This window comes from Leucopleurus acutus (assembly GCF_964270905.1).
Source record: "Leucopleurus acutus genome assembly, chromosome: 13".
NCBI lineage: Eukaryota > Metazoa > Chordata > Mammalia > Artiodactyla > Delphinidae > Leucopleurus > Leucopleurus acutus.
In genome coordinates, this window is record NC_139155.1 from 58,874,958 (window position 1) to 58,892,619 (window position 17,662).

General features: G+C 47.3%; 1 protein-coding gene across 1 annotated transcript in view; it reads right to left on the minus strand.

Moving 5' to 3' along the window:
- Positions 1 to 15,244, minus strand: part of LAMA1 (laminin subunit alpha 1) — a 159,749-nt gene extending 144,505 nt beyond the window's left edge. Inside the window, exon 1 of the mRNA XM_082853408.1 lies at positions 15,150 to 15,244. Coding sequence (XP_082709534.1) covers positions 15,150 to 15,222 — 73 coding nt within the window. The 5' untranslated portion in view covers positions 15,223 to 15,244. The remainder of the gene's footprint in view (positions 1 to 15,149) is intronic.
- Positions 15,245 to 17,662: the final 2,418 nt, after the last annotated feature.

The following is a 17,662-nucleotide window of genomic DNA, read 5'->3' on the forward strand; positions in this document are numbered from 1 at the left end:
CTCTCTTCAGTTCCTGGCCTCACGCTGGCTCTTCACTCAACTTCAGTTCGGATTCTCCTCCTTTAAATCACTCAAAATGCCCTCGTCAAGGTCTCCATCCCCAGCGTGCAGTTCACCTGCAGTTTACTGGACCTCACGGTAGCTTTTGTAAACAAGGACCCTTCTCTCTGGTTTAAACCCCTCTTCTTTTGGCCCTGTCATAACTGCAGACACCTAGTTCTTCCCTCTGTCACAGCAGCTTGCTGGCCGTCTCTGCCAGTGATCCAGACTCTCCCCATGACCCGATGTCCCAGGGAAAGCAGAAGAGGCCCATCCCCCATACAGGCACATTCTCAGGGGGAAAGCGGGAGGCGTATACTTTCCCCCAAAACTATTTACAAACACTATTTCGGTTTTCCACCCCACGTGCCCAGCACTCCCTTGTTCGATATGATTAGTCCCCATGTGGATAACAACAGAACAAGGCATCACACACATGGGAAGTGAACACACTGTGTCCTGGAATGAGTGGAATCTCAACAGTGGCTAAAATAAATCCAGTATAAGTTTCACAGGGATAGATGCAGGACCTTCCACGTTTCCCCAAACCCACCTGCAAGCACAGCGCAATCTGGGTGAAGACGGAAAAGATGCTCTAGTTCCTGGTGACAGGGACACACAACATGAAAACGGTGCTATGAGAAAAGTGAACATGACCTAAGGTTGAATGAATAGAAAATGACCCTTGGCATCCACAGATTTGATCTTTATAATTGAACTATGCACAAGATTTACGAAAGTCATTCTGTGCTCAACTGGGCAAAGAGAGGGTTGGAGCAGAGCTTCTCAAACTTTTATCAAATCAGCTGGAGATCTTGTTACAAATGCAGATTCTGATTCTGCAGGGCAGGGCTGGAGCTGAACTACTTCCTGGTTAAGTATCTCCCTGGGGCTGCTACTCTGACTTCAGCAGATGAAATGGTCTCTTGGGGTTTTTCCAGCTCTAACTCTCTGGGGTTGGCCTATTCAGCCGCGCCCTGGAACAAAGTTCATCAGACTGATGAGTAAGATCACACTTCCTCCAGAGTCTTCTGTCACTATTTAACCAGAACTCCAGATTCCCCGCACTGCATTTATGTTTTGGAAACCGCTGGCGATTATTTTTAGAGGGAATTCGGGACTTTGGTTAAAACAAAGTTTTTTGGCTTATTGTAAAGAGGGAAAAAAGGTGAAGGCCTCCAAAATTAAAGATGTAACATACAAACAAGGTCACCTGAGCATCAACCAGGACAATCTATTAATCCAGTGTTTTGATTCCTCAGTCCTGTTCGACCCGAGTGATGCTGCCACTGGCTGGTTCATCCATGTTGAAAATGATGCTATTGAAGACATGGTGAAATGCTTCGATGATGTTAAATTTTAAAGAAGGCTCTGTACCTGCACTGCCTATTGCTGACAGAGACCCAGCCCTTGCAGCCTGTCCTGTCCTGATGGTGCTGGTATTCTGACCTGATGTCTTTTCACAGAGGCCTGGAGGGGGCTTTACACACGGGGGTGGGGTGGGCCAGAGGGGACAGCATGGCATCCATCCCCTGGCTGCCCTGGGACCTTGCCTTTGAGCTTCCGGGACATGGTCCAGGTCTAGGTGACAGAGAAGAGGAAGCATTTTCAAAAGAGCCTCTGAGCAAAAACAGGGCCATCCTCAGAAGGTGGGGCCGTCTCCCCAACCTAGCGAGGAAGACAGCTGGAGAGACTTGGGAAAGGTCAAGGACACAGCAGTGCCCTTGAGCCCTCCGCCCCCATCATGTTAAAGTAAGATTTCTAATATTATTTTTCTTTCATTTTCTGAATTTTTCCCTATATTTTCATTATGATAATAGGGAAAATTTAGTCTATTTCCACACATTAGTAGTGAATCAGAACCCAGCCTGGACTGCATGAATAGGTGACTCTCAAACAGGCCACATTTATATACAACTTCTCTTTTTATATTTTAAATTGAAGTACAGTTGATTTACAATGTTTCAGGCGTACAGCAAAGTGATTCAGTTATATATATATATATATGTCCGTGTATGTGTGTGTGTGTGTGTGTGTGTGTGTGTGTGTATTCTTTTTCAGATTCTTTTCCATTATAGGTTATTATAAGATATTGAATATAGTTCCCTGTGCTATATAGTAGGTCCTCGTTTCATATTCATCTTCTTTAATACATTTTCTTTTCAAACAAACCAGTAAAAACCAAATAGCCTGTCTTTCCTGCACACTGCAGTAGGATTCACATATAGGTCCCCCACTCTGAGCAAAGTACACATCTTCAACCAATGGACTGTGGACGGTGAGTTCTCTGTTTTAGTCCTAAGTGGCACTTTCCATACTTGCCCCTCCCGCTCGGGTCAGCACCTCAGCACAGACCTCCCCCTGCTGACTCTCCAATCTTCTGCCCTTTACACTGGACAAGCTGGCATGGTTAGGAGCCTAATTTGTTTACAGGAGGATGTCAGCCCTTCTTTCAACCTCTGAGATTGGTTCCCCACTGGCCAGTCCAGAACTTCTGTGAGTGCGGGAATTGTTCCCTCCTGGGGGTTGCAATTTCCAGAGCCCTCCCCGACTTGAGTGTCTTGAAACCGAGGATGTAAACTGATTGACTCAAGATGAGCATCCTCTAAACATAAACGGTAACTAGTACAGTGTCTGAAATTAAGAAACTTCAACATAAAGACAGTGACTTGGTGCATGTGATATCGTGTGTGTGTGTGTGTGTGTGTGTGTGTGTGTGTGTGTGTGTGTGTGTGTTACTTAGGTTAAACTACCCATTTGCAGCTGGTATTAAAATCAATGATGCGTCTCTTGGGGTGGTCAGGGCATATTCCAATAAGGAAGACTGTCCAGGGTCGGGGCACTCACCATAATGTTCTCTGTCTCCATCAACACCAATACTTTGCTAATTAGCGAGGAAAATATTTAAAATGGGCTATTAGTAAAATTAGTGGATTGTTAACAGAATCACGAACAACAGAAATAGAATCTCATAAAGAGAATTTCATGGTAGTCAAGATATTTATATAAATTAAAATATTTTAGTGGGACTTCTGGCTATGGTAAGTAAAGAGATTGAAAAAAACAGTTACATAACTGAACAAAATTTTCAGAAACAACCATTTCAGGATTCTGAAACTAACCAACAACAAACAAGTTGGGAAGCTTTTCTTTATGAAAAGCTACTCTCTCTCTCAGACTGTGAGAGAGAGTAGCTTTCTGCCTGGGTCTACTCCATACTCATCCCTGCTCCCAGGGCAGGGTGAGCCCTGAAAACCAGCAGCTTTAGTGCTGGAGATGGACAGCTGACTTGATTTGGAGCAGAGAGTGGAAACAGATGCTCCGTGATGCTGACAAAGCTGTAAACTCAGTAGAAAACAAATGGGGAAACCCTGTAGTTCGGCTAACTGAAGTTGCCATCCTAGTAGGAGAAGATACAGATGGCTAGACCAGCCAAACACTTAACAGGGGATCCTGGGCACACGGGCAACAAAGAAGGACCAGATCAGCTCTCCATACTTCCCAGGCTTTTTTAATTGAAAAAGAATAAAATAGTTAAGAAAAGATTTAACAAAGGAAATTCAAGACCAATACACTGAAAACTGTGAAACATTTCTAAGAGAAATTAAATAATATCTAAATGAATGAAGACAGGTTTCTTATTCATAGACAGGAAGAGTCAATATTATTAGACAGCACTTCTCCCCAAACTGATCTACAGATTCAATCTAATTCCTATCAAAATCCCAGCTGGCTCTTTTGTAAAAATTGACAAGCTGATACTAATGGAAATGCAAAGGACCTAGAACTATCAAAGCAATTTAGCAAAAGTGAATTGTGGAATGGCTTAAATCACCCAGTTCAAAACTTACTACAAAGCCAAAGGAATCCAGACAGTGTGATGTTAGCACAGGGACAGACACGTGGATCAAAAGAACAAAAGAGGGTCCAGGAATATACACTGAAAATCTATCTGATTCCTTCAAATATTATTTCAGAATTATTTGAATACTGAATTTGAAATTACTTCCTTTACAGAAAACTGTCTTATGCACAAATTTTCGGGGAATGTTTGACCACAGAAAACAAGGCACATCTTAACTTAGTCAATTTTAATAATTAAAACTAAACCAACCAGGTTGGAAACTACTAAAGGCACACTAGATGTTATGCTCATATTTCTAAAGAGAATAGGCCATTCTTCCATTCAGTAATAAGTGATTTTTATCACACAAAAATCCATCTGTGACATAAATTCTGTATGCCTTTGTTCTGCTCCTGAGAAGACCAGGCTGGCTTAGCCCAAAATGCCTGGAGGAGAACAGCTGTTCCCCACTTAAACGATGTCCTCCAAAGGCAGGCAGGTAGAGTTCCTTTAAACAAAAACTCTATATAAAAATGTAACTCCAAGAGCTAGTCAACAAATGCCAAAAAGACCGAAGTCAAGACAAAATAGAGTGTTCCATAGTCACAGTCTTCAAACTAAAAGGAAACACATTGCAGTAGAAATGCAGTGTTTACTCAGAGCTCTCTCTCTGTTTACAGTGACACTATTTTACAGCAATAAGTGGGGTGATAATGGTGGTCCAGGCATTCAGAAACAAAAATCCCTCCAAATTTGAACTGATGGACACACGTAGCCTAGGATTCCTTGGGCACTTCTTGTGCGTCCTTGACTACAGCTCTAGGGGTTCAAGGACCAGGGTGCAGAACTCTAGAAACTCAACAAATACCTATTGAATATGTGAGTTAATGAGTTGTGGGCTTGAGATGCCTAGAAGTCAGTGGCCCCAAATCTAGAAATAAGATTTTGTTAAATATAATCTGGGCTTCAAGCCTTATTCGTCATTCAATATTATTTCAATTACAAAAACGTAATCCTTTTTTCTCCTTTGTACTGAATTGGTATATGGGGAAAAAAAGGTGAATGATCTCTTTAAGCTGCCAAGCCCCTCCTGATTTCCAGATTCTGTGGCTCTTCTCTCTCTGTATTGGACCCCGTCTGTGAGCAGGGAAAGTATCTGGATTCAGTGTTTCTGCTACTAGGTTGTCCCTGGTCATGTGTTTTGGTTCAGAATGTGAGCTTTGGTCCCCAGAATGTCTGACCATCTCCTACCGTAGCTTGGTTACCTGCATTCTTGTTCCCCATCCCTGCATCCTGTCTGGGTACCTGCTAAGGCCTCCCAGCCTTCTCGAGCTGGCATCTGTCCTTTCCCAGCCCATCTGTGCCCAGGAATCATCACTCTGCCTCTTCATTAGGGACTTTTCCAAATCCCAACCGCCTGTCTGTCTGAACCTCTCAATACTATCCATCCACTGGGTTCCCTCACAATCCCTGGTGCTTGTCTGAATTGGGACTTTCATTCATTCATCCAACCAATATTTACAGAATCAACACTAAACGCCAGACGCTGAGTAGGTATTAGAAATAAGAACAAAAATCTCTGCCCTTCAGGAGAGACAGGCAAGGTAACAAACCGTTACAAAATGACGTGCTGGTCAGAGGTGTGCACAGATTGCTATGGCAGGAGCAGGAGGCACACCTGGATGACTGGGTGGACCAGAATAAGGCAGTGTCACAGGTGAACCACGATGTCACATTATGGGAAGCACGGATGCGTCAGAATGGCCCGAAGAGGGTACGCAGTGGGAGAAGCAGCTGTGGAGAGGCTGCAGCAGGGCCAGACCACAGAGGGCCGAGTAAGTCCTGCTCAGTAGAGTGAGAAGCCACTGTAACAGTTCCACAGGGACAGGATGACCCCATTAGCCTCACGGCCTGCTAACCCCTGGGAGGCTTCGGATGCCAACGGCTTTCTGGGCCCTGGGGAAACTTTTATTGGCCACATTAGACTCATTCCAGCATCTGCAGCCCGGCTATCCATTCCTGCAGAACCTGCCTCAACCCAGCAGATGGGCCGGGTCCAGATTCCAGCTCCATCAGTCTGGGGTTAGTCCAATACAGCACCCTCCAGTACCGTTAAGCCTTTAGGTGGGCGCTGGTCTGCAGGTCACTGTAGGTGGGTTGCGGGTGTGTGTGGTGTGCGTGTGGTATGTCTGGTGTGTGTGTCTGTGGTGTGTCTGGTGTGTGTGGTGTGTGTGTGGTGTGTGTGATATGTGTCTGGTGTGTGTCTGTTGTGTCTGGTGTGTGTGTGGTGTGTATTTGTGGTGCGTGTGGTGTGTGTGGTGTTTGTGGTGTGTGTGTGGTGTGTCTGCTGTGTGTGTGGTGTGTGTGGTTTATGTGTGGTGTGTCTGGTGTTTGTGTGGTGTGTGTGTGTCTGTGGTGTGTGTGGTGTGTGGTGTGTGTCTGTGGTGTGTGTGGTGTGTGGTGTGCGTGTCTGTTGTGTGTGTGGTGTGTGCTGTGTGTGTGGTGTGTGTGTGGTGTGTGTCTGTTGTGTGGTGTGTGGGGTGTGTGTGGTGTGTGTCTGTTGTGTGGTGTGTGTGGTGTGTGTCTGTGGTGTGTGTGGTGTGTGTGGTGTGTCTGTGGTGTATGTGGTGTGTGCGGTGTGGGGTGTGGTGTGTGTTAGGGACGTAGAAGGTAGAAAGGCTCTTATTTTGCTCTTGGAGCTTGAAGGGAAGTCAAAAGCCAAACACTGAAAACACCTTCTAACATGCAAATGACCAGGCCCCACCCCACCCCACATAAATTGTAGTCCCTGAGGCGGGGGGCCCTGGGCATTCATGGGATTAAAATCTAACGCGCAGCCCAGACAGAGAATTTCTGAATTAACTGTACCTGCTCTCCACGCACAAAGAGCTGGCCAAGCAGGAGAGCTGTGAGGCCCCCTGAGACAAAGGAGTCTGGAGGAGTAGATGTCACCCAGCAGGGGGTTGGTGAGGAAGCTAAGGCAGGGCACTCGCTGCCCCTCCCCTCTCCCCACCCCCACCCCACCCCCACGGGGCCTGCTTGCTGCAACCTGAACTTAGGTGACGGGGAGCAAGCAAACTACAGATGCTAACTTCCACCTGTGCTACTTGAATCCCCTCAACCATGGTTTCTCACGGAGAACGTTTCTTTCTAGCTATGCACTTGGACTTCCTCAAAAACAATTCCATCAAGAATGTCCAGGGCTTCCCTGGTGGCGCAGTGGTTGAGAGTCCGCCTGCCGATGCAGGGGCCACGGGTTCGTGCCCCGGTCCGGGAAGATCCCACATGCCGCGGAGCGGCTGGGCCAGTGAGCCGTGGCCGCTGAGCCTGCGTGTCCGGAGCCTGTGCTCCACAACGGGAGAGGCCGCAACAGTGAGAGGCCCGCGTACCGCAAAAAAAAATGTCCATAGTGGAATCATAATGAGGAAAGCAGCTGAGAAGGACCTCAGGACACACCCCGACTTGGGGCCTGGAAGGTTGAGGGTCCACTACACGTTTGGTGCATGAAACTGAGCAAGTAAGTGAATGAGCAAACACAGGGGGAAATCTATAAACACTGACCAGAAATGACAACAATCCCACAAGAAAACATTATTCCCTACCCCAAGAAGGTGTCAAGGACTTAAAATGCCAACTCCCTTACAAGGAAAGCAGTGGGAGCTCCCAAAGACACTTCACAACGTTCATGAATATCTCAAACTCTCCCCACCCCAAACTTCTAGAATGAACAAAAGTGCAGCCATGAAGCCAGGGCAGAGTTGTAAAGAGCTGGGAAAACTAGATCACGTACAAAAACAAAGACAGAAATGCCTGAATTGGAGATTCAGAAGGAAGGGGCTGAAGGATGGACAGTGGGAATTTTGAGGATGGGGAAAGAGGACTAGCCCACCACAGGACAGAGCAACAGGTACAGAAACTACACCAAGTGGCAAAGATAGTTCTGGAAACAACTATGTAAACTAGAAACCCAACAGGCTCAGCTTGAAGGCCAGTTGGAAAATTCCTTCCGCCTCTGGTATCCAGATAGGAATAAGGTTTCCTAAAACACATTCTAGATCCTACTCAGACCTGTGGAATCCTAATTCCCTCCAGTGGTACGAAATCTAGGAAGCTGGAGGACCTCCTGCCCCGAGAGAAGCCGGGCTCAGGGCTGGGTTTGCAATCCAGGGGCTGGGTAAGGGTTTCATCGTTGTTAAGGCAACCCCGTTGCCTCTGCGGGGGGCTGGGGGGGCGGTGTGTTGGCGTTACTGCCCTCTCACTGCCTAGGGCTCAGGTCCCAGCACTAGAACCTGTGCCCCCAAGTTATCTGTGTGTGGAAAGAAACGCGGGGAGCTAAGGTTTTGCTCTTTGAAAGAACAATGTCCCCTCTTTCTGACCTTGATCGATGGCATTCTGGGCAAGCCATCCACAAGGGGACCAGATGGCAACTCTGGCTGGATGGGAACCCCGACTGATCACAAAATACAATGCAAGTTCAAAAACAGCCATAGAGACCATAAAAACAAGTCTGCCCTGGGGCGGGGACCAGCTGGCCATGGGGGATCGGCTGAGGTTTCAGGTAGAGAGTGGGGACGCCACTCAAGTGAGGGAGTCATGGGAACAAATCACACAGCCCAGAGTCAATACCTGACTTTGTGAATCTGGGGGGATGACGGACGGCTGTGGCCAGCGGGTGAAGCCAGGGGGTGCATTATGAAGACAGTGGTTAAGGAGCACCAGTCTCACCGCCATGTGGGACTAGACTAGATGAGCGGATGCTGCCATCAGAGACTTATTCCAAGTGGCTGGCTATAGTCTTCTGGACAGACAGTGATCATCTGCAGTGTAATAAAGAGGAACAAAGGCAAAAAAAAACCAAAAAAAAATCAGGGACCTTTTTAAAGGAAGAAACAAAAATGCAGAGGGATGATTTAGATAGGGGGAATACCAAAAAAAGAAAAGAAAGAAAAGGAAGATGAAACCAAGGCGACCGAAAGAATGCCATAAACTGGGAGAAACAGGGAAAGAAGTCATTGGAGCAGGAAAGAATTCCTGTGCTGGGCCTGAGATAACGAGAATCGCTTTTAGTGAGTAAAATCCTGCCATTACAAAGAGGTTGGAAGACATTTAAAAGTGGGGTGTACAATAATCAGCATCGTGGAGCGAGGTTTTTCTCCTTTCTGAATGTCCCCTCTTAACTAAAAATGATCTGCTAAACTTAAGCATCTTTTATATTGTTGTACAGAGTTTCCTGAGGTTCTGGCAGGAAATTATGGAGCAATGCCACAAAATGCAGGAAATCCTTCAGGGAATGGGAAAAGACGGCACTTTCCATAAATATTCATGGAGCTAAATCTGACATTCCCATCAGCAAGGCAGGAGGTTCTCTGGCACAAGAACTGGAGTCATACTGCCTGCTGGGCCAGCAGATCTGACTTCAAAGATAAGTTCAGGAATGAAGAGATTCGGACTTCAAATGGTTGAATCAAAAAAGGGAAAAAATGCACACACACGCTGAAATCAGGATCTGATGTGTTTCCACAGCATCGTTTCTGGATTAACCTCTGAGGTAAATGCTTACCTAGGCAAGAATGTTATCCACCACGCTGGTGTGGAATCTCAGTGTTTCCATTGTCTGTCTCCTGCCCCTAAGCAAGACACAAAATCACTGGGAACAAGTTACCCCAAAGAAAGCTCTCCCGATCCAGCCCTGAGAAAACAAAGACGCTGGTGGCAAGCATCTGTGCCGTGAAATGGTTACTCTGAGCGCTGTCACCTCAGTACAAAGGACATGAAGATGCAATGAACCCAGCTGGAGTGCAGCATTTTACACTGAAATAGCTCCCTGGCAGGCATGTCCCAACAGAACCCAAGTTCACGAACTTACCTAAATTACTTCTATAAAGGAGTTTCTTCTCCTCATTAATTTTGAAATGCATTTATTTACTCAATTGTCCATGGATACACGCTAGGATTTTAGAAATAAAACGAGTAAAATTATTTGCAAGCATGTAAATAAGCTACATACATCCTTCTTAGGAGACTATAGTTTATCTTGTTCATCCAAACATTTCTGAGGAATATCAGTAACAGGTTCAGCTAAGGTCTCAGAGCAAGAGTTCTCTCTGGTTATCTCCACTTAACTTTGTATTCAAGGTACAGGTACAGGCTTAACTTTATTCATCAAGAATTATTATTATTACTTGTTGTTGTTGTTGTTGTTTTGCGGTACGCGGGCCTCTCACCGCCGCGGCCTCTCCAGCTGTGGAGCACAGGCTCCGGACGCGCAGGCTCAGCGGCCATGGCTCACGGGCCTAGCCGCTCCGCGGCATGTGGGATCCTCCCGGACCGGGGCACGAACCCGTGTCCCCTGCATCGGCAGGCAGATGCTCAACCACTGCGCCACCAGGGAAGCCCAGGAATTATTTTTAAAATTTAAGTTTTTCTGTGTCTGCCATTGTCGTTCCAGTAATAAATCATACTTTTTAGAAAAATAAATAACACACTATCCTTAACTTCTGATAGAGTTATTCTTAAACTTAACCTCTCTACATCATAAATCATCTAAATATATTTTTTTTAATTAGTTACAGCTTCAGGAATAGCTTATTAATGCTACAGTAAGCAATACTTTCAGAAGGAGTACAGGGTCATGAAAGCAATCAATGAGCTAGTTTTTAAATTCCAAAAGATTTAGGAAACAAGTCTCCAATACCGTCTGTCAAAGGCCACGTTGAAAGGGATAAGTTGGAAAGTGAAAAGTCGGTAAGTGTAGACATTGATTAAGTGATGCATTTAACATCCGGCAGCAGGGATATTAAAGAAATAGCATGAAGGAAAGGCAGTGGAGATAGGAAGAGTGTTTCCTGTTTTATCAGGAAATAACTAGTACCTTTCTTATACTATTAGGAAGTGCTAGGGAGGAAGCAGGTTTTAGGAAGTAGCTTGCTTTTAGGAGTTACATGAAGAAACATGTAAGGAAAGATACTCAAGAAACTCGAACCCGTAGTTGCCTCAGAAGTAGGTGACTTAACCTTTTCTATATACCCTTTGGTATCTTTTGAACTTTGTACCATGGGCATGGATTACCTATTCAAAAATAGTTTTTAAAGTTACTTGATTCGTGAATAAAGATATTAATCTCAATGTGGCTCAACCAAGACAGGTGGTTATTAACCACCAGGAACATGGCACAGCAATGGACATCCAGTTGGGAATAAAACAGCCCCTGCCCTCAGGAAGCCCAGGTCAGTGGGTGAGACAGATCAGTGAGCCACTTGCTTAGGCCACCAGGAGAAGGATGACAATAGTGCTAAGGGACCAGAGCACCAGGAGTCCAGGGAAGGGCACATCATAAATACTTCAGCAATGATGTACCAGGGAGGTTTCTGGGGGTCTTAGACTGCAAATGGGAGGCTTGTCCAGCACTGAATAGCCCATGTGCCCGGCATCACTGGTCAGCTATGAACAGGGGCACGTTCGTCCCCAGGTAACACCCTGAGCTCTGGGCCAGCAGGCCAGCTGGGTCCCAGCCTCCTCCTTTAGCCCCATGGGATTCTCCAATGTCATTTTGTGTGTCTGTGTTATGAAATCAGGAGTTTGAGAGGCATTAGTCCAAGCCTATAGGGTGGTATTCTAGAAAAATCACGGTGATGGTGGTGCCGAAGATGGAGAGGAGAGGAAGAGGGAGGCCCAATGAGAGAATCGTCGCAATATTTCATGGGAAAGACAAACAGTTCCTGAGCCTAGTCAGCAGTGGGGACAAAAATGGGAGAAGGATTGCACAGATTTTCAAGAGGTAAAATCAACAAGTCTTAATGCCCAAATGAATGTGGGTCCAGGATGGTGAGGACGCACCACAGGCGGGACAGTTAAGGCCATCACCGTGGACTGCGTGCCTATGATGCTGACATGCCCAACGCTGGGCCAATTTTCTCCCTGTGTTACTGAATCACATCAGTTCTCTGCATTTCACAGATCCAGAGATGCTGAGAAACTTAACCAACATCACGGCTCGCCAAAGTGACAGGTCTGGCATTTGATCCCAAGACTACTTGATTCCAAACCCAGACTCTAAATTCCAGAGAATACAGCTGGCAAGAGGGCCTCCCAATAGTTCTGTGCAAAACAGTAATAATGATGCTTAGATAATGCTTATTGAGGGCTGATCCTGGGTTAGGCACTGTTCTAAGAACTTATCTTGCATTCTTTCATTTCATCATGAACAGCCTCTCCAAGGAGGCACCATTACTACTCCCACTTACAGATGGTGAAACCAAAGCACAGAGAGGTTAAGTAACTTGCCCAATTTCCCACAGCTTGTAAAGCCAAAAAGTAAAACACCTAAAGTTTAAAGGCAAATCTTGCCCTTTCTCCATAAAAACCTACTGTAGGGCTTCCCTGGTGGCGCACTGGTTGAGAGTCTGCCTGCCGATGCAGGGGACACGGGTTCATGCCCCGGTCCGGGAGGATCCCACATGCCGTGGAGCGGCTGGGTCCGTGAGCCATGGCTGCTGAGCCTGTGCGTCCGGAGCCTGTGCTCTGCAACGGGAGAGGCCACAACAGTGAGAGGCCCACGTACCGCAAAAAAACAAAACAAAACAAAAAAACCTACTGTAGATGATAATGAATATCTGTAGAAACTTATGAATTATTCTAAAATTGTAGGGTGTCTCAAGGAAGATTACCTTGAAATAAGTGATCATATAAACATTTTACAATACTCGCGATTCTAAGAGTGGCACGAGAACTAGGGAACAGCATGTGTTTATTTCACATCCTTGTTGCATTTGAATTCTCGATCGTGCTATATTAACTACAGATGTAGGCTTTATATTAATGACTGGAAAAGTGGAAGAGAAAAAAGGAATGGGCCAAAGTCTGGGATACGTAGGAAGTGGGCAGTGATGTTTTTATTACACAATCCTTGTTTCCAACTGCTAAAATAAGTATTTTTTCTTGGCCCTTACTTGGGGAATACAGCTACAGGAAAGAAAAATGCACCTTTGAAAGCCATTCAGGTACACACTTCACTGGAGAGCACATACACGCTAAATTTGAATGCTGTATCATTTATGAGAATGAAGTAAATTTCCTCTAGTCATAGAACAGATTTTTTCCCCTATCCTTGGAATTGTCTATTTTTACTAAGAAAAAAAAAAAAAACCAGTTCAAAACAAGAGTTGCTGAGCTGACCTGTGAAGCAACTATAATCCATGTAATTGCCAGCTGTGGACGTAACACAACATTATTGTTAGAAATATACCACCTAGTATTTTATACTTAGGAATAGCTCACTTTGCACAGGTTACATCTCAAAGGAACTGAGCTATTGGGTCACATACCATGAGATGTAAAGTAATCCAGAGAGGCTGTGAAATGATAGAGAATTCCTAATAATCTGAACGCTATGATTGCTTTAAAAAATATAAGCACCAGATAACTAACTCACTGATGATGCTAGTCAGAATTATTTTATTATTATATTATGACCAGATTACACCATTTCACTAGTCATTCATGCTATATACATGGGGTCCCAACTTATATTTTAAAAAGTCAAAACTCCCTTAAAGGTGCCTGTTAGGAAGGGTGATGGTTGTGGGGTAAGGACTGAAAATCTGGAAGGTAGTGTGAAGGATTCAAAGGCTCCCACGCAGTGGGTGGTTTTCCGCAGCATCTTAAAGCAGGAAAGCCCCACGCGGTCCCACTTTCTCCAAACACCATTCACAGCCGCCCAGGCCAAGTGCTGAGCCCAGAGGGGGGCGGAAAACACTCAGGGCATCTCCCCAGTCCAGAACTTTCAATTTCTTAGAACAAGGAAGCTGAGTCCAGCTGCTCTCCCTCCACCCTGTGGGAAACCAGGCTTTTCACTGTCAGCAAAACGAGAGAAAGGCGCTCAGCTCGAAGAGTCCAAGCCCGCTCTCCCGCAAGGCCGGCCCCTTTCTTCCCGGGATAACTATGTAAATTCCCTGCATCCCAGCCCCCGCCTCGCGCAGAACGGACGCCCAGCCATTCAAAGCGTGTCGCTCGCTCCGGTCCAGCGCTTCCACCACGAATGCGCCAATGAATGGGACGGGCTGCAGAGTTCACAGCTCAGCACGATGCCAAACACCCATCTTTCCCACGGGGTATTTAGCGTTCTGCCTGCCTACTTTTTTTTTTTTAATTGAAGTTTAGTTGCTTTACAATGTTGTGTTAGTTTCTACTGTACAGCAAAGTAAATCAGCTATACGTATACATATATCCCTTCTTTTTTGGATTTCCTTCCCTTTTAGGTCACCACAGAGCCTTGAGTAGAGTCCCCTGTGCTATACAGTCGGTTCTCATTAGTTATCTGTTTTATACATAGTAGTGTATTGGCATATATACACCGCCTACCTACTTTTGGCCTGTACTTTCCTCCGTTTTTAATGGCACATGTATTTGTGGGAGCATGCCCACGTATTGCATACATTAAGACGTTTTCAACAAATATTTGTGACCGCCTAGCCAACAGCCGGCGCCGAGAAGCCTTAGCCTCTGGGGAAAGCGGGCACCGTGTTGTCCACAGAAACCGGAGGGGGGTTTCCCTTTCTCTGGGGCACTGACAGAAGCTTTGAAAGTTCGCTTCGGGTTTCTGTTCTTCGCCAACGTTGCCCCGCGAGTCAGCGTGTCCGCGCAACCAGCCAGCGTCCAAGTTCCCGCTCCCTCACCCCGAAGTGACCACCGTCTATGCTGCGAGGGAACGGCCGGTTCGGTCACTTCGGGGCCTGCACCCAGCGCGCCCGGGAGGCGCGTCCGGGCCCTGTACGCCGCCCGCGGCCGGTTCCCACGTCCTCTCCTCCCCGCGCACTACCCGCGCGCCGGCCCGCCCCGAGTGGCCATGGGACCGCCCCCTTTCCCGGCCGCGGACCACCAGCTTTCCGCCGCCGGTCAGTGGCGGGGACTCTGTGGGCGCCTTTCCCATTCATTCTCCGCCCACCCGCCGCAGCCCAGACCGAGAGCCGGGCCAGCGCGGCTCTCCATAGGGGCTCCCGGGTCGCCAAGCCAGACCCGGGTACCCAGAGCCCGAGGAGGGGAAGCCCGAGGCGCGGATGAGGTGGCTGCGTCCGTCAGGGGTGCTCCCCCAGCCCTCTCCCCACCCCGGCCGGGCGACCTTTCCAGGGGCCGCGCGGGAGACCCACGTGTCTGGTCCCCGCTCAGGGGTGAACGCGGATGCGCGCACCGACCTCAGGCGCGGCCAGGCGTGGGGCTTTGTCCCGTAGCCTCCCGCCCGCCAGGGGACCGGGACGCGACCGGGGCTCACCTCTCTGCTGGCCCTGCACGGCGACCCAGAGCAGCGAGGCCAGGAGCGCCAGCCCCGCGCCGCCGCCACGCATCTCGTCTCTGCCGTTCGGGTGCCTCCGGGGAAAGAGCGGCGACCGCGCGCCGGGACTCGGCGGAGCGCGAGTCTGCGCTCCTGCGGGCCCCTCGGACACACCCCCGCCGACCTCCGCCGCGCCCGGCCCCGCCCCGCGGCCTTCATCGGAGACCCCTCCCCCTGGAGACCTCCTCCCCCAGCCCGGAGACCCCTCCCCAAGGAGACCTCCCACCCACTCCGAGAGCCCTCCCCATGGAGGCTCCTCCCCCCGGAGACCTCCCCCCGCCCCGAGAGCTTTCCTCCCCTCTCCAGAGACCCCTCCCCACAGAGACTCCCTTCCCCCAAGGCCCCTCACCCCCGAGGCCCCCGCGCTCGGCCCGCGGGGACCGCCAGAGCCATCCCACAACTCGGAGGTGGCGTGGGGGTCGACCCGCTGCAGCCGCGGGTTCGGAGTTGGGGGGCGGGCGGAGAAAGTGGGATGGAGGGGGTGCGGGGGAGATCTGCCGAAGTTGGCCGAGGCGGATGGATCCGAGAAAGTATTTGCCCTGTTGACCTTTCCCGCCCCAGCGCGGCCCTGCAGCCGAGCCCCCGCCGACGCCGCCGCTGCCCGGACCGCCGCTCTTCTAGTCCGCATCCGAGGGGCCCCGGCCTCGCCCCGAGGATGGGACCCCGGGCCTACTGACCGGCGCCCCTGTCCCCCAGGGGGTGGTGGCTCGGGCCTGGCCGAGAGCCTCCCCTCCCAGGAAGGGACTCTCTGGGGCTTTTAGCTGCCAGCCTCCCCGCTCTGCTGTTGGCAAAGGATTTTGTGAAGATTTTTCTGAAAATGAGTTGTAATTTGTTTCCCACTTTGCCTAAGAAAAGCAAGAAGGATTGCTTGGATTTAATTATTATCATTAGCATACCCTTACTGTTAAAGAAAGAGGGCTTATGGAGGGGAGCGGAGTTCAGTCTTAACAGGAGATTTCAACAGCTTTGTTCTTTTTTTAAAACTACATCTGGTCCCTGTTAAAGAATTTTTAATTTCCTCTGATTTTTTTCCTATTGAAAGTATTCATAACACTTTGCAGATCTCACTTTCTCACAATATAAACATGCAAGATAACGTAAGTCACTTATTACGGCCCACGCTCTCATTTTTGTCTTTTTTTTTCTTTTTTGCCTCATAGGGAGATAATTTTATTTCAGTTGTGTCAATCAATTTGACAACCTCACCAACTACAGTTTTTCTCAAGACATATCCTTCCGCACTTAATAAAATATCATTATAATATTAGCAATTATTATTACTTTTAATCATAGAAGTACGGAACAAAAAGGTAGAATTTGGCCCTTTAAAAAGGATGCAATATGGCTGGGTAAGAAGGTACTCATCACAGTACTGAATTTAAAATGCAGACGTTCTTAACTATTAAAATATTTAAGTATTAAAGTATTAAGTATTTAACAAATCAATGATGACATTCAGTCATCATTTAATACGTACTCAAGGATTGAGCATTTAATATTAAAAGAATTACAAGTGTTTCTGCACTGAAATAACTTTGTATTTACATTATACACATACAGATATATCTTTTTGAGTGTCTTAAGAGCATTCATGTAGATTAGCTCATGGGATCTTCCCAATTCTAAAAGATGCAATTACCCCTGTATGAGAGATGAGGAAGTGAGTTCAGGGGGTTTAGGTCCCAATGTCAGTGAATGTCCCGTCCAGAGCTAGTCCCCAGATCCGATTTCTGGTCCTGCGTTCTCTCCCTAGCTGCACTGAGACCGTGGAGGATGAGCTGAAAGGCAACAGGGGAATCACGAGGGGTCACCTGTCCCCCCCATATCCTGGGTTCCTAGAAAGTCCCTCCGGACTTCAATCAGACCTTGTCTTTGAACTGCAGACAGGGAACTCAGGCTCCTGATTTAGGGAAACGAAGGGTCAGCACATCTGAGGAGTGAATAAGAAGCATCAAAAGTTGCCAAGTTGGCCTGTTCTGTCACTGCTCAAAATTAAGCAGAAAGATTTCAGTGAAAGAAGAATTTCAGAAGCCACTTTAATGACTTGGATAAGATAATGACTTTAATGACTTGGATAAGATAAATCTTGGATAAGATGGAACAGTAAAAATGTCACAATTCTACGTGTCTTATGAAACCCTGCAGTGCAAATGTTCCCATTCTTTAGCAGGCTTGGAAATATCTAAATTAGCTACAGCACCATGGAAGGTCAGAGGTGGCCTGTTCAAGGTGAAAACGATATAAGAATGTTCATGTTTTGTGAGAAAGTAGAAATTCAGCTCAACCAGGCACCCAAAGATGCTGGCTTCAATGTCACCTGTAAATAAAGAACAAGGACAATGCCTAAATGCTAGGCAAGGGTTAAATGGTTAATAATTTATAGTAATCAAGTGATAAGCTAATATGTACCCATTTTTAAAGTATGAAAACTTTAAAAACTTACAAAAAACATT